Genomic DNA, 15,312 nt, shown 5'->3' on the forward strand with positions numbered 1-15,312 from the left:
CTTACCTGCTTTCTAAGTAAAAACTTCTTGAAAGTAGAAACTGGTGATAGCTTGGCCTGAGAGCAAGCAATATTGCTTCTGACAGCCATGTAAATTGCTTTCTTCTGTCCTTAACTGTTCTTGTACCCTCAGAGGATCATTTCCTGACTACTTTATCAAGTCAGAGTTCCGTAGGCTCCACCCATCTTCAGCTGCCCACCCCTCCAGAGGTTGTGTCGGAGCATATGACTGGTGCCAACACACTGTCTGAACAGGATACAACAAGCAGCTCAGAAGGTATTATTCAGTTGTGGTCTTGCATGCTTTCTCGTGCTTCTCTGTGGCAAGTGTATGAGATCCATTTAGGAGACGGCAAATCTGGTAACTCTGTGGTCTGCAACCTTCCTTCTGAATTTACAGCTTGAAGTTTGATATTGTGGTGCCGACTTAACTTATCTCTGTTCCAGATGTGTTTGATGGACACTCACTGGGATCTACAGACAGCCAAGTGAAAGAGAAGTCTACTATGAAAGCTATTTTGGCTAACTTTTTGCCTGGAAACAACTATAACCCCATTCCATTTCCCTTGTAAGTACTGCATAATATATATGATGTGCAAAATTAGTAGCCTGGTCAAACTGCAAACAGAGCCATGCATGTTTCCTTTGCTCAGTATATAATTTAAGTCATCACTTGGGTTTGCCTCTGAATAAGCTATAGAACTTCCTCAAGGCAAGAAGTCTTCTGTGCCCCATCTACGGGTTTGTAGGTTACCTGCTTTTCTTATTAATGATCCACCCTTGTGCATATACATTATCAGTTTCTCCTCTTCCTCCTAGCAGGCATGCCTCCTCAGAACTCTTGTGGGAGGGGAAGGGATGGGGAGAAGGGAGAGAAAGGTGCCTTCTGACTTCATTGCTGCAGGGAGGGAGCAGAAATGTCCTTCCTTAGCAAAGACTTACTAAATCTACATGCCTGCTTCTTGTTTTTGCTTCCAGACCTCTTCCAAGGGTTGGACTCAAATTGGCATTGTCTGGGTGTAGGTCAGGTTCAATGGCTACTGCATGTGCCCTCAAGTTCCCCTCTCATGTGAAAATGGGCAGGCTGGAAAGTCTTTCAGCTACTTGGTCTGTGTGCTTTGTAGTGTTTCTCATTTGATGTGAGCCTAATGTTTGGCAGCCTGAGTTAAACTTCTGAATCTTACCCCCAGGATAGTAGTGGAGGCCATGGGCTAATGAGGTAAAAGTTAAATGACTGAACCCTACAGACAAGTAAAAGAAAATCTTACAGAAACTGAGGAGACTTTTGGGAATTTTCTGTGCTAAACTGCTTGTTCAGAAAAGAGTTCAGGTTTGTCCCCGAACTTTGCTCTGCAGGCTATACTGCAGGACAGCCAAAACAAACTCAGGCAGGTTTTGGTGCCATTAGAAACAGTGGCTGCTAAACAGAAATAGACTCTTACTCTAACTTGGAGCTAGTCTTCTGATATAAGCAGCTTGCTTGAAGTGCTGATTCCCTAACACATTACCATTTAGATTTAACCACATAGCTATGAATGTGTCTATTGGGAGAAGCTGATCTGGGGACCTTTGGTTCCATGCTGAGACTTGCAGCTTGTGCCTGGGAGTGCAGTGATGAGATCTGGGTTTTGATCAAGACTTAACCTTTTCTTTCCACAAACTTTTATGATCTACTAACAGTCTCCCTATGTCGTTTTCATTTAGTGACCCGGATAAGCACTACCTAATGTATGAGCATGAACGTGTACCTATTGCAGTCTGCGAGAAAGAACCAAGCTCCATCATAGCTTTTGCTCTCAGGTACTGGTGTGATTTTGCTGTTCATCTGACATGCGTTGTACTTTTGCAGCTTTTCTGTGCAAGGAATATTTAAATCCTAATGGTAGGGAACAAGCATGAAGTTTCTTCACTCAGCTGTGTTGAGAGTTTCTGCCAGAGCTGAAGTTCTCAGCTCTTACTACTGAGATATGGAAAGTAAGTTTTCCAACTTGCAGCTGGATTTTGGGCTTTTCTTGCTGAACTCTAGTACACAGAAATGAATTCGTTGTGTAGTGTTCCCTGTAATGTGATATTGTTAGAGAAAGAAGTTCAACTAAATTTTGCTCAGCTCTCCAGCCTGGAGGAAGTGCAGCTGAGCTAGGCAACAACAGTTAGGTATTCGTACTGTAGTCTGTCCCTTGCCTACCTTTGGTCGTAGCAGCTCTTGCTACTACTCAGCTTTCCAAACCAGCTGCTTCAGTAAATCTTGGGGTTTGCATGCCACAAGGCAGCAGACTTTTAAAGAAGCGCATTCCTAAATTGTAGGAGAGGGAGAAACAAGGGGGGATTTTTCCTGCAGTATGATCTAGAGCAGCTTGTGTTCTAAGGGAACTAAGTTCTAATTGTAAGAAAAAATGAAGGAGAGGTTTTTCTACTGTTGGTCTTTGTTTCCTGTGGTTGTCGCTGAACTGAACCTTTGGGTTGGTGTTACAGAGTCTCCCAGAGAACAGCTGACTCTCTCTCTTCCTCCCCCCCCCGCCCCCTTTCCCCTTCAGTTGCAAGGAGTACAGAAATGCCCTGGATGAGTTGTCCAAAGCATCTCTGAAGAACAGTTCTGAAGAAGGACTGCAGCCGAACAGGTTACATGCAGGAACTACAGTACATAAAGCGAAGGCACAGTGATTGTAGTGAATAAGCCAAAACTAGGATGGGGAAGGACCCTCAAAATATGCCTTTCTGATGGAATCTGACACATTCCATGTAATCAACACATGCTTGCAGTATCTGAGTTTCCATTTCATGTCAGGGACTGTGCTGGCTCCATTGTCTGATCCCTTGACTGTACGCATGGTAGGGATTACTGGGCCTGCTTACCTTTCCTGTGGCGATGGATAGAACTGTTGCTACAGAGCCCTAATGGGTTTTTCTCAGGGAGGTGGAGGAGGGCAACTTTGGGAAGTCCCACACCATTACAACTTTAAACTGTAGCCTCTTCCCTTAGCAGTACTTAGTGTTAGGCATGGAGGAGAAATAAACGTACAGGAGTAAAGCAGTAGTATCTCGGGTGGCAATATATGTTGGGCTCGTGACCTTTTTTTTCCTTTCTCCTTTCAGCATTTCAGACGGCAAACCAAAGAGCAGTAGCCCTGTCCGCCTGCCTGAGGCTAACATGGGTCCTTCAAATCGCAATGCAGAACCAGAACAGCGTAAGACCATTTTGCCAAAGTCCTATCCATGATGCTAATCTCAGCTCAGAATTGAGTCCACTTAACCTGGGTTCTAGCTTTTGTGAAAGTTAAGTTAGAACAAAGAAAATGCATTGTGAGTTGAAATTGTAACTAGTCTTAGAGTTGACTTGATGTAGAACATGAAGGGGTGGTGGTGGTGTTTGTTTTTTTGAAGTCTGTGCCCATGATGGCTTTCTCTGATTCTTATGAGATCAGACTATCATTCCTTGATTTAATATGTTATGCTGTAGTGGACCTTGGATTGTTCTTGCCTGTTCAGCCTTCTTCTAGCCTGTTCAGTGGGGTAGGATGCCCATAATACGTTCTGACCTCTTTTAGCATTGCCTTCTTTAAAAAGATGGCAATGAAAATATTTTGAAATGGAGAAGTGAGGTTCTTACTATGTTAAAGATGCTCATGCTTGGTCTGTGTTTTCAAATGACTCAGTGTTCCGGAATGCTACTCAGAACACTAAGTCAGCTAACCTGATGGACCTTGGTTGCCTGAAGAATAGCAAATGAGTTACAGTTGAATGACATCATTCCTCCAGTTAGAACAATGAATGGGGAATGCTTGTGTGAATCATGCTTTTATTAAACTGGCTGTGGAAATGCCAAGGCCAACTTATTTATTCCTTTTCACTGTAGCAAAGAAAGCATCTGGTGTTTTGTCTTTTTTCCGTGGCACGGGAGGGAAGAGCCCAGACCTGTCTTCCCAGAAGAAAGAGACCTTACGTGGTGCTGACAGTGCCTACTACCAGGTTGGACAGATGGGCAAAGAGGGAGCAGAAAACCAAGGAGCGGAGCCTCAAGGTACAAGACGGTTGAGTCCATCTTTTGTCTGGGACTGTTACTTCTCCCAAACCTCGTTCATACTTGTAAGGCCCAGAATGCATTCCTGCTCATACTTTTTTAACAGTCCAAGATTACTCAACATGCACTGAAAATGAACGATTTGAGCATGAAATGTAGGTTTCTCCTAAAGACACTGCTTTGCTTTATGAGAAGGGAAATAGGGTCTTTCAAACCCTGGTAACTATAGGGACATTGAGTAGTCTGGGCTTGAATGCCTTTGGATTGAGTTGACTCTAGTTAAGCAGCCCAGTCTCTCTTCCTTGCTCCCTGTTTAACTTTCATTGTTTCAGATCATGGAAAATGAATGAAGAGAAATCAAAGAGAAAGCTTGTACTTATGTGTCCCATGAACAACAGTGCCCTTCTAGCATATATATTGTATCATACAACTATAGCTGTATCTCTGATTCCCTATTTATAGTTCCCTCTGTATTCTTGAAAAAAGAAAATATTCTTCTTGTAGTATGGCTTTCTCAGTAATAATATTGAACAACCCTGACTGAATGGTCCTTTTATGCCTTCAGATGATGTAGATGGAGGAGATGGACAGAAGAAACAGCTGGTGAATCCCCATGTGGAACTCCGTGAGTAGTTGTAAATAATAACTTGAAGTTGTAGCTGACAAACTCTTTTCTTCATGCAAACGTAATGGAAATCTTGAAGTTGATAATTATTTTTTCTTTGTATTGGGCAGGAAGGAAAAACAAATCAAGAATAGAGCAATGCACTTTTTACTTACTGTAATCAATCTCTCTGCAAAAATACTCCATAAAACTTTTTTTTTTTTTTCTTAAATTTGATCTTTTGTCTGGACACTTTCCCATGGCATATACTGTGAGGTAACCTAAAGGGGGTTGACTTTCCTGTAAGTTTTCCATTTAAATCCTATTGGTTTAAACCATTCCAATGTACAATAGGTGTGAGAGAGGGATGTTTAGCACAATAATGTCATTCTAGACATCAGTAAAATCTCTAAGTGTCATCTCAGGTAGTCAGTGAGTATTGCATGCTGTTATTGAGGAAGACCTTTTTTTGCAGAGTTTTCAGATGCAAATGCCAAGTTCTACTGCCGGATTTATTATGCTGGCGAGTTTCACAAGATGCGTGAAGTGATACTGGGGAGCAGTGAAGAGGACTTCATCCGATCCCTCTCTCACTCTATGCCCTGGCAGGCACGAGGTGGCAAATCTGGGGCTGCGTTCTATGTGACTGAGGGTAAATGCAGCTGCTTCTCCCTTTGTAGTTAGAGGGTATTATTTGGGGATGGTGGTGGTTAGTGTGTCGTTTAATCCCTGATTGCCTCTAGCCAGAGGGTTGCTGACTGAAGTGGCCACTCAGAATGGAAAGTTTAAGTGGATTGTCCTGGGGTCTTCAGGATCAGATTATTTGTCTCTTTGTATGTGCAGGAGAACAAAATGTAGTTCTGTTTTCAGTAGTAGCAGCTAGGGAGGCCAGTTGAGCAGAAGGGTTGTACTCTCTTAGACAGGCTTCAGAAAACAAAAACTTGAGTATAATTCAAGGAAAACTGGTTATTAAAGACACAGTGTTTGTTATAATCCCACATGCTATAGTCGATTTATAGGATTTTTTTTTTTAAACTGTGGCTGATTCTAGGCCCCTAGTTAAAACAAGTCTTGAATGGAAGGGTCTGTAGGCTGTTTTTGTCTGTATAAGAAGCCCATACAGCTGAGGTAAATCTAACTTAGGCAGTCTCTTCTCCCTGGTTTGCTAGAAGGCTGAAATCCAGAAAGGCTGAAATTCTGAAATTCAGAATATGTGAAGTAAAAAAAGTTTCTAGAAATTAGCTTCTGTAGCTAAGGACTTAAGAGAATTGCAGTCCTTTAGTTTTTCAAACCACTTCAGCTGTGTGACAGTCCTAAAGAACTTGCAAAGAATACATCACTTACTGTATGTAACCCTGTTGCCTCTGTCTGATGTTAAAACAGATGATAGATTCATCTTGAAGCAGATGCCTCGTCTGGAAGTCCAGTCGTTCCTCGACTTTGCTCCACACTACTTCACTTACATCATTAATGCAGTTCAGCAGAAGGTATTTTTTAAAAAAAAAAAGTGCCTTTTTCTAGGCAGTGTTCTATATTTTAGACTACTAACAGTTTGCATTAACCCCTTTCATTTAAGTAAAAGAAAATGTCAGAGGGTATGAGTTGTACTAATAATGTGTTTTTAAGATGAAAAGTGGGATTTTTGCTAGAGCTTCTAAGATGTAATACACAGTCAGACAGAACAGTGGCACCTCTAGTATTTGATCGCTGATTGCCTGTACCCAGAGATCTTATCCCATGTCTTCTCTTCATCAGAAGCCCACAGCGCTGGCCAAAATCCTTGGGGTATATCGAATTGGATACAAGAATTCTCAGAACAACACTGAAAAGAAGCTGGATCTGCTTGTCATGGAAAACCTTTTCTACGGCAGGAAAATGGCTCAGGTAAGAACCAAGCGGTCTGTTCCCTTGCAGTGCAGTTCTGACTGGGAGCAAGAGCAGGGTTACCAGTAGGCGTCTAGGTAACTTTTAACTTTGCACGTGCTGTCTATATCTAGCACTGCTCAAAGCTGACAGTTCGTGCCTGTTTCCTTGTTACGTGATTGTTGGTAACTTGATGCCTATATTGGCTATTTCAGATAGCTGTAGTGCAGGCTTCAGCTTTTAGAAGTCTTATTTGTCCCTGCATCTCCAGTGTCTGAGAGAAGGCATTGCCAACCTAATTAGGAAAATGTGAAACCTTTTTGCAAAGCTTTTAGAACTAACTGATTCAGGATTACAGACTAATTTGTTTAGAAGGAGAGCCTCACTGATGGAGATGGTGAGCTACTGTGTAGTGGGGGGAAACTACTAATGTTTTGAACCCGCTGTTCTCTCTCTGAACCACTTCATTCGTGGGACAAGATTTTGAGTTCAGTCTTGCTCTTAGTAAAGGAAAAGCGACCTTTATAAGGTGGTAGAATAAAGACCTTAAAATGACTGGGGGAAAATTCTTTTCAAATACAGAATTGATACTGAAAAGGAAGGTCAAACATGTCGCTTCTAAAACTAGATAGTATCAATTCTTTCCACCTTTCCTCCCAGTGCCTGGCCTCAAACAGGGGATGTTTGTGGGAGGAAGTGAACTGAGGGAATTCTAGATAGACGTAAAGGATGTTGTTGTGGGTTTTCTTTTTGTTTGTCTGTTTTTTAAATCATGAGGGTGGTCAGGCACTAGAACAGAGACCCAAAGAGACTGTGCATTCTATCCCTGCAGTTAGTCAAATCTTGACTGGACAGGGCTTGAACAACCTTATCTTAACAGGACGTGCTTCAAGCAGGGCACTGGACTGGAGAACTCCAGAGATCCTTTCCAACCTAATGATAGTCTGTCTTTTGCCTTACCAACAGATGTTAAATGGTGCTTCATGCAAGACTCGCCTCCCTCTTCAGTGGCTTTACTTTTGTCAGCATTTGAGTCTGTAGAAGCTGGCTAGAAAACTCAGTTTACCCATACAATATAAATTCCTTTTTCCCTTAAATTAGGCTAAATAGTAATGAAATAACTTGCCTGAAATTTGTGAATTGAGGTGGCAGAGCTTCCACGTAGGCTTACATGCTACTTGCCACTCAGGAAACTTTAATTTTTGTAGTACAACAATGTTTTTTGTTAACCGTCTTCCTCCTGTGGAGAAGGAAGGAGTTGCCCTGCTGTGCTGCCTTTCAAACACTGCAGTTAGGTATGTTGAAGTCTGTAACCTCACAGAACAGTGGAACAAGGTAGTGCTGTTCTCCATTTGCAGGTTTTTGACCTGAAGGGCTCCCTCCGGAATAGAAATGTTAAAACAGACACAGGCAAGGAAAGCTGTGATGTAGTCCTGCTGGATGAGAACCTTCTGAAGATGGTCCGGGACAATCCTTTGTACATCCGTTCCCATTGCAAGGCTGTGCTGAGAGCTTCCATACACAGTGATTCCCAGTTCCTCTCCAGCCACCTCATCATCGACTACTCCCTGCTGGTGGGTCGTGATGATACCAACAATGAACTGGTTGTTGGGATCATTGGTAGGTTGCCTTTTGCATTTTCTTGCTTTCAGCTGGTGAAACTGCTTTCTTCTGGTTTAGATGCTTATAGTACTCTTAGAACTGTACCACCACCACAGGAAAGCAGTGTGTTAGGAAAGCTTCTCTTCTCCCTGATGAAATACCACCCTCACCTCTCATGGGTATTCAAAGTGGAGGCAGGAAGTCTTCTCTCCAGCTCTTGTATGGGCTTGTGTTAGCATTTGCATTGCTAAGAATATATGCAGGAGGCCTCACAGGTAGTGAAAAAGCAGTCAAGTTGGTGTTTAACCTATGCTTTGACTCCAGTTGAAGTAGGGAAGGTTATTTGTATGCTTTTACATGTTTAATCTTTAAAGTTAAGTTCAGTAATGTTTACATAGCCATTTAAATTTAAACTTGTGTGGAGGGGATCTAAGGAGAAACAATATTGGTAGGGATGGAAGAGGGAGCTTAAACGTCACGGGATCACTTGTGATCATGTAGTCTGACGTGGATAATATGGGTGGCAATGCAGTAATTACCTTGCCACATTCTCTGACTTGTGACTGGAAAGTAGAGCATCATCTTTAGACAGGCAAACTTGTATTATGCAAAAGACTTGGAGATGAAGCCATTTTGCAGGATGTGGAAGTCACTCTTGGAAATGAGATGCTCTTGAAACCTAGCTCAGAAATGCTTCCAGATGAGATCTCAAGCCAGGAGGTCTGGATTACTCTTTTTCTCATAAAGCTTGAAAGCCATTCCAATAATACTTCTAGTTCAGAACTGAAGTCCCAGCTATAAAGAACTGCAAGTTGTTATTACTTTCTAGTTTTGTAGACTCTTGAATATTTGGGTAAATGGGATGAGACTCTGCTCCTTCTGTACATGTGGCTTTTTGCTGTCCTATGGAAAGTCTTACCTGATTAAAGAGTATATTTTACATGATGTTTAAAGCTAACAGTTCCTTCACTGTGGTGAGAACAGCTGTGCATGAGCTGAAGGAGCTTGTTTAGCACAAATATCTTCAAGAAGAGAGAACATGCTTGCTGTATCAGGCTATCACAATGTTCTCTAAATGATATCCTGAGAACTTACAAAGTACTCAAGCTAAATTTGCAGCGGGGGTGGAACTAAAAACCATTAGCTTGGACTGAGTTTGAATCTGAGGTCAGAATCTCTACCTATTTTAGATCCTAACTTGATACAGGAAACAAGGAAGTTAGGTCTGTGGGGAGCTGTGAAGACTATTTTATTTGTAAGCCCTGTTGTGTGGGGCTCGGGACCTTGGGGCATGAAGTGAACAGTAGTTAGTGCAGGAAGTGGCAGTAGTTAGTGCACAAACTGATGATATCAGTCCCAAAGCACTCTAAGGGAGCGCTTTCAAAGAGTATTGAGATAAATGAATAAGTCTTAAGATTGACAGGTCTGGATGAGTTTTCTGTAAAGCATAGCTGAGGTGAAATGTGGATACTTATGGTGGCCTTTTGTAAATATAGGAATGGTAAATTCAAAATTGTATAATTACAGTTGTAGCCAAATGTTAGGAGATAATGATATCCAGTAATGAAAAACTTAACTTACTGCAGTTCAGCTTTGCAGACCAAAATGTTCATGTGCTTGTAATGACTGAGCACGCTTTCTCTGAAAGGGGTTTGGAAACAATTCTGAAGTCTTCTCCTTGCAGCCCCCTCTTCCAATCAGGGTGACTGATGGTGTTTCCAGTCCTCCATATCATGAAGTGAAAAGTGTTTGCTTTCTGTTATTAAATCTGTAGGTGGCTGCAATGATGAGGAATACTGCTGGCTTAAATGAATATGTGTCTAAGTCTTGATGCTGCTAGCTGTTGCAGTAAAGTAGTGGGGAGCTGTTATAGTGAAGTGAGGCTTCTTGATATCTTTCTGGGATGAGGATCAGCTAAGTGACTCTTGTAAATGAGCCCTTGAAACTCTAACATGGATAAAGACAGACATGCCTGGGCAGTCTGTTTTTGTAGAGGCAGGAAGAGTTGATTGTGATCTTGCTGGGCTTTTGAGATATCGTATTCACCCTACCCAAATATAAATAATACTCCGCAAAGTGAGGCAACTGGTAGGGGGAACACTGAAGTTCTTCTGGCTATGGAAGCCTACTGCTTTCTTGCCCTTTTTGAGGGGAAATAGATAGAACAGCGTTACTGGGGTTATAGCAGATATGACATGTTTGCGTGTGGATTTTTCTTTATTGCAATAGACTATATTCGCACTTTTACCTGGGACAAAAAGCTTGAAATGGTGGTGAAGTCAACTGGCATCTTGGGAGGACAAGGTAAGTCCAGAATGAAAGCAAAAATTTTGATCGTGTTTCTTCATTACCTGGAAGCTTCCAATAACTGTGCTAATAAAGCCACAACTTCCCCACCATGCAGATTTGCAACACTAGATTAAGTTGTCCAGAACAGGGGAAGGAATAACAAGTTTCAGAAAAATTAATACACTGATCTGCCTCCATTAGTGACCCTTTAAGTACTATAATTCCTGGGAATGGGGTAAAGGTCATCTACTTAGCAGACTGTTCTTTTCTGTTTCTTAGTTACCAACTACTCGCATACAAACTTAGTCATCCATACAGAGATACTAGCAAAAAACCTTGCTGCCTGGTTTCAGAAGATGTTTTCTGAGTCCAGAAAATCAGATGTACTCTGAGTTGTTAGTGTGGAGGAATTGTTATCAAATGATTGACTACTGCCTATATTTTGAGGAGCTGAGGAGTTCCCTTTGTGGAAGTGAGTAGAGTACCTTTTGTGCAGCATTGCCTAGTGTTGGCCACATGTTAGTAGGAGGGCTGGAAAGAAAAGGGAAGGGGAACATTTGATGTACCACTTGCTCAGATGTCTGGAGAAGATAAGAGCATGTCCATAGAGTGAAATTCTTCATAGGAGAAATTTGCATCTCTGCTAGAAAACCTCAAAGACCTGTAAACAGGAGAAAAGAAAAAGAAACAAATTGATCAGGGCTGATGTAAAAAGCCTAGATGGTTCCTCCAACTTCACATATCTCAATTCAGTGTTAGGGGTCCAGACCTTGATCTGTCTTCTGTGCTAAATGTTTAAAATAAAAATTAAGAAAAAAAAAAAAAAAAGGGCAGCTGATAATGCTTGTTGGTTCCAAGACCCTTCCATGTACAGTATGCCTTCATGATTATGCTGTCTGGTATTGTAATCTCATGTGACATCTGTCTGTACTGCAGTATACTCTTTAGCCCATTTGTAACTGCTCTTGACTCTTACACGTTAGGTAAGATGCCAACAGTGGTCTCTCCAGAACTGTACCGGACCAGGTTTTGTGAAGCTATGGACAAGTATTTCCTGATGGTGCCAGACCATTGGACAGGACTGGGCCTGAATTGCTAAGCTAAAACCCATATTGGGAAAGCACAAGAGGACAATGACATCATAGGCCACTCTCTTCCTGCGGTCTGTCCAGCAGTAAGCAAGAGGATTGCAGTTCCATGTCTACAGTGACCACGTGCGTCATGTTGTGAAGTGAGAAATCTGCTTGTTGCACTTTAATCCTCTCTTGGAGGCTGATAAGTGAACCAGCCTCACTAAGGATCTAAACTGTAAGGTACCACTGAACAGCATTGGTAAGAGACATTCCCTCTGTCAGTAGGGAAGGTGATGCTATCTCCATGTAAGAGCACTGAAACAGATGCTATCCAGTTCATGATGGTGTAGAAGTACATGATCTCTGTAAGTCTTGCACTGCCTAAGTGGTGTTGAATACGAGCAGATCATGTTTCTGTAGCGTATGCGTGGTACTGCAAATGTGAAATAAACCCCCCTCTGTGTGTGTGTGTGTGTGTGGATGAGAGAAGAAATAAGTTAATTCCTAGGTTCTGCTATTGTTGCAGTGGTCTGTAGTTGACCTGTTTAGGATCCATGAATAACTTGTCCTGCTTATGCTTTGTAGCTTCCATTTTTCCTGGGTTCTGTAAACAGTATTTTTTTTTTTTTAAAGGCAGCTCCACAGCTATAATGCCATATCACTACATCTTTTAAGTTATATTACTGCAGTACAACTCTGTCTTTATCTGTCATAATTTCATTTTAGCTGAATCCCGTAAAAATGGGTTGTCAGTCATCAGCATACTGCAAAATCCAAAACATATCTCTTCAATCCTAAACAGTACTTTGATCTGAATGTTGCCCAAATCCTTCGAAACAGGTGACTAAAAAATAAACCCTTTAATTTAACAAGACTTGATTAATTATAGGAATGAAGCTGATTAACCCTTTCCTTAGCAGAAGGCACTAAGTTGCTAGACAAAATGAAGCATACTGCTTTAGAGTGACAACTTTCTCCTTAATGAAATCATCATTCCTGGCAGATCACTTCAAATCCATTTCAGTTCCCCAGGACTTTCAAACAATGCATTTACCTCATGGTGAAACTGTGCCAGGAGAATGTTTTTCTTGCATTCATGACATGCTGATGAGAATGAGCATCCAGATCTCATCACACTGTGCAGTCCCAGTGGAAAAACTGTCTCTTCAGCAGTATTAGATTTTTTTTTTTTGCACCGTTGAGATGAATGTAGTTGTCTTTTTCTGTAAAAAGAAAAGCATGAACTAACAGGTATCTTGTATGATGGATAAGATGTGCAGAGATCTGTGAATCTCTGTCTTACGACAATAAGCACTTCTTTCCATTTTTATTAATTTTTACCTGGTTTTGTAGGTGATGAGTTTACTTTTTAGCTTCATTATAATATAGGCCAGTAAATAAGAAGGTTTTTTATGAGTTGGAGAGGCCAGAATACTGTCCTTTGACTTCCAGTCTCTGAGGGAAGGACTTCAAATGAACATGGAGTCTGGGACAGTATAGCTCTTTATGACCACTTGCTCATTCTGACCAATTACCTGGTAATGCCATCTTCACTGTAACTATGGATTGAAATGTGCATTTTTGTTCACTCCTCCCGTGTTCAGTATTTTCTTCTGTAGCAGATGGTGGTGGCTCTGTTCAGAAGTGACAGCTTGGCAGCACCAAGAAAGGAAAATGCCAGCAGTGAGAATTGAACTGTTGGCTCCAAAAACAACCAGTGCAGCTCAGGTCTGAGCTGCCAGGAGGCAACAGTCATTTGTGTTGGAAGAAGTCTTCCCCACCCCGTTGCAAAGCCCTACTGGAGCGTGAGCGAAGATGCTGACCTTGAAGCAGCAGAAATGAAAGTATTCTCATATCCTCTGTACAATGTAATCATTGTTTCTGAGGGTGCTGTGTTGAAGGCTGCAGTGATGTGTGCTGTGGAAAGATGACACAGTACTTCTTGCTTCCTCTGGCCCAGAATCCCTTTGGTCCAACATAGTGCATGAGGTACAGCTGACCACCTCTGGGACACATCTTGCCTCCTGTGTTGAAATGTACTCCCAGGATGGCTAGCTGTGTGTGGGGCCTTGTGTAATGAGGAACCAACCAGTCCATCAGCTTGATGCTACTCTCACTTCTGTGGCTTCTACCTTCTGTCTTGGTCCATCGACGTGAAAGAGCATGCCATGCAGCCTCAGTCTGTTCCAGTCTCCGTTACAGTTTACATATGTTCTTCCTCCTTCCCCTCCTAAAGTTTACAGGGAAAAAACTTGACTTGCCTGAGCAGCTAAGGTGACCCAACAGCAGCTGGTTATGTTCTCTTCCACCTTTGTCAGTATGCAGATTGGTTGATGGAGCATGAATATGGGTGGTGTCATGGCACCTGCACTAGGCTAATGTAGAGCTGTGATGGGCTAGCTGTGTCCTGTCACCAGTAACCCTTACTCCAGTGGTGTGTGGCTGCTCTATGCTGCCTGTCTTCCAGAGTCCCAAGCAGCTGGCTTTAAAGCAACATGATCACCTGACTGTAGCTAACGTTCCCCTATACGTGACAGCATGAGGCCCTCAGCACTGTAAAAGTGAGAGAACCTTCCACCGGCCAGCTGTTTTGCAGCCTGTGAATGCAGAGCCCAAACATGTGAATTGTGACCTTCTTGGGCTGAAGTTACAGCAGTTGGAGAGATTTGCAGGAGTGATCTTGAGCTGGCATCAACCACTAACTTTGGGTCAGGATGTGGCTGATAGACTAGTCCTGACCAGGCTGGAATAAATAGCAAACTACTAGTCATGGGTAACACAGTAGCTGCAGTATCAACTCGAACTGGGACATCTTTGGATGCTATGTGACATAAAGCTGTAAGCATTTCTAGTTCAGATCCCAGCAGTTGAACAGATGTCCTCAAACGTTCCCTTTTCAGAATAAGAATTGTCCTGGCATTTCACTTGCTACAAAGCTGACTTTCTCAAAAGGAGAGCAAAACTTCATGTAGAAGAGATCTTTTGAGAGAGCTCCTTGGGGGGCTGTGTTAGGTCTGTGTCCTGGCAGCACGCCTAAGGATGTCCTAGGGGAACAGCCTAGGTATTACATGAGCCCTTTGATTAGTTTTTTTTATTTCTTTATAACACAGGTTTGGCATATATGCGTGTAAGCAAATCCTAGTTGCAAACATGAAGACTGCATTTCTTCAGAGCTACACTGGCTCTTTTTCTTCTGTTGTTTTGATCTGAGGCCTTGTGACAAATGTCTAAATTTTGTCCCAGTCAGAAGTGATGACTTGCTTTGAGTCATCATGTAGACAGTAGAATGCCTTGTAGTGGCCCAGTGATGCATTCTGTCCCCCCAAAGCAAGGGAGGGACTCTTGCTGGTTAAGTAGGCTCTGCTGGGCTCAGGGAAAGTTACCTGTGGAGTAGACTCTCCTCTGTGAGAATGACCAAAACCAAATGAATTGCTCACTAGTGAGTGGCCAGACTAATCATTCAAAGCACTTAATGTACCATAATGTATGTATTTCTAATCTACCTTGGTTCAGCTGTATTTTATAAAATTGATGTACTAAACTATTTGAGAATAACTGCCTTGACTACTTGGAGAATCAAAATGTAATGTATATAGATACAAATAAAGTGACTAAAATATACTTGAGTCTATTCCATGTGGTGGAGCAGTTAGGTCTCATAGCATCCCATTTTCTTGATCAGAGGCTAAGCCCTCTGCTTGCTTTGCAGCAATTGCTCTGTTGGATGTTGCCAGCTTTGTGTGCAGTGTAAGCATGCCTGTCACGTCTCTATACCTTGCAGCTCGTCTCCTCTAATGGAGCAGGACCTCTGGGCAGCTCTCCAGGTCAGTGGCAGTAGAATGTGCAAATAACCCTTCATGCACT

General features: G+C 42.2%; 1 protein-coding gene across 5 annotated transcripts in view; it reads left to right on the forward strand.

Moving 5' to 3' along the window:
• PIKFYVE (phosphoinositide kinase, FYVE-type zinc finger containing) overlaps nucleotides 1-15,069 on the forward strand; it is a 68,653-nt gene extending 53,584 nt beyond the window's left edge. For 3 of the 5 annotated variants that reach the window (XM_075512674.1, XM_075512676.1, XM_075512677.1), the window contains 13 exons: nucleotides 133-276; nucleotides 447-567; nucleotides 1,704-1,799; nucleotides 2,534-2,617; nucleotides 3,093-3,184; nucleotides 3,853-4,017; nucleotides 4,583-4,642; nucleotides 5,097-5,273; nucleotides 6,005-6,108; nucleotides 6,377-6,505; nucleotides 7,843-8,104; nucleotides 10,316-10,390; nucleotides 11,359-15,069. In XM_075512674.1, the coding sequence (XP_075368789.1) occupies nucleotides 133-276; nucleotides 447-567; nucleotides 1,704-1,799; nucleotides 2,534-2,617; nucleotides 3,093-3,184; nucleotides 3,853-4,017; nucleotides 4,583-4,642; nucleotides 5,097-5,273; nucleotides 6,005-6,108; nucleotides 6,377-6,505; nucleotides 7,843-8,104; nucleotides 10,316-10,390; nucleotides 11,359-11,474 (1,625 nt within the window). In that variant the 3' untranslated portion in view covers nucleotides 11,475-15,069. Of the gene's footprint in view, nucleotides 1-132; nucleotides 277-446; nucleotides 568-977; nucleotides 1,107-1,703; nucleotides 1,800-2,533; nucleotides 2,618-3,092; nucleotides 3,185-3,852; nucleotides 4,018-4,582; nucleotides 4,643-5,096; nucleotides 5,274-6,004; nucleotides 6,109-6,376; nucleotides 6,506-7,842; nucleotides 8,105-10,315; nucleotides 10,391-11,358 lie in introns of all 5 variants that reach the window. The other 2 variants (XM_075512673.1, XM_075512675.1) reach the window with 2 other exon arrangements.
• The last annotated feature ends 243 nt before the right edge of the window (nucleotides 15,070-15,312 follow it).

The sequence above is a fragment of the Mycteria americana genome, chromosome 9 (assembly GCF_035582795.1).
Source record: "Mycteria americana isolate JAX WOST 10 ecotype Jacksonville Zoo and Gardens chromosome 9, USCA_MyAme_1.0, whole genome shotgun sequence".
In the NCBI taxonomy this organism is placed as follows: Eukaryota; Metazoa; Chordata; class Aves; order Ciconiiformes; family Ciconiidae; genus Mycteria; species Mycteria americana.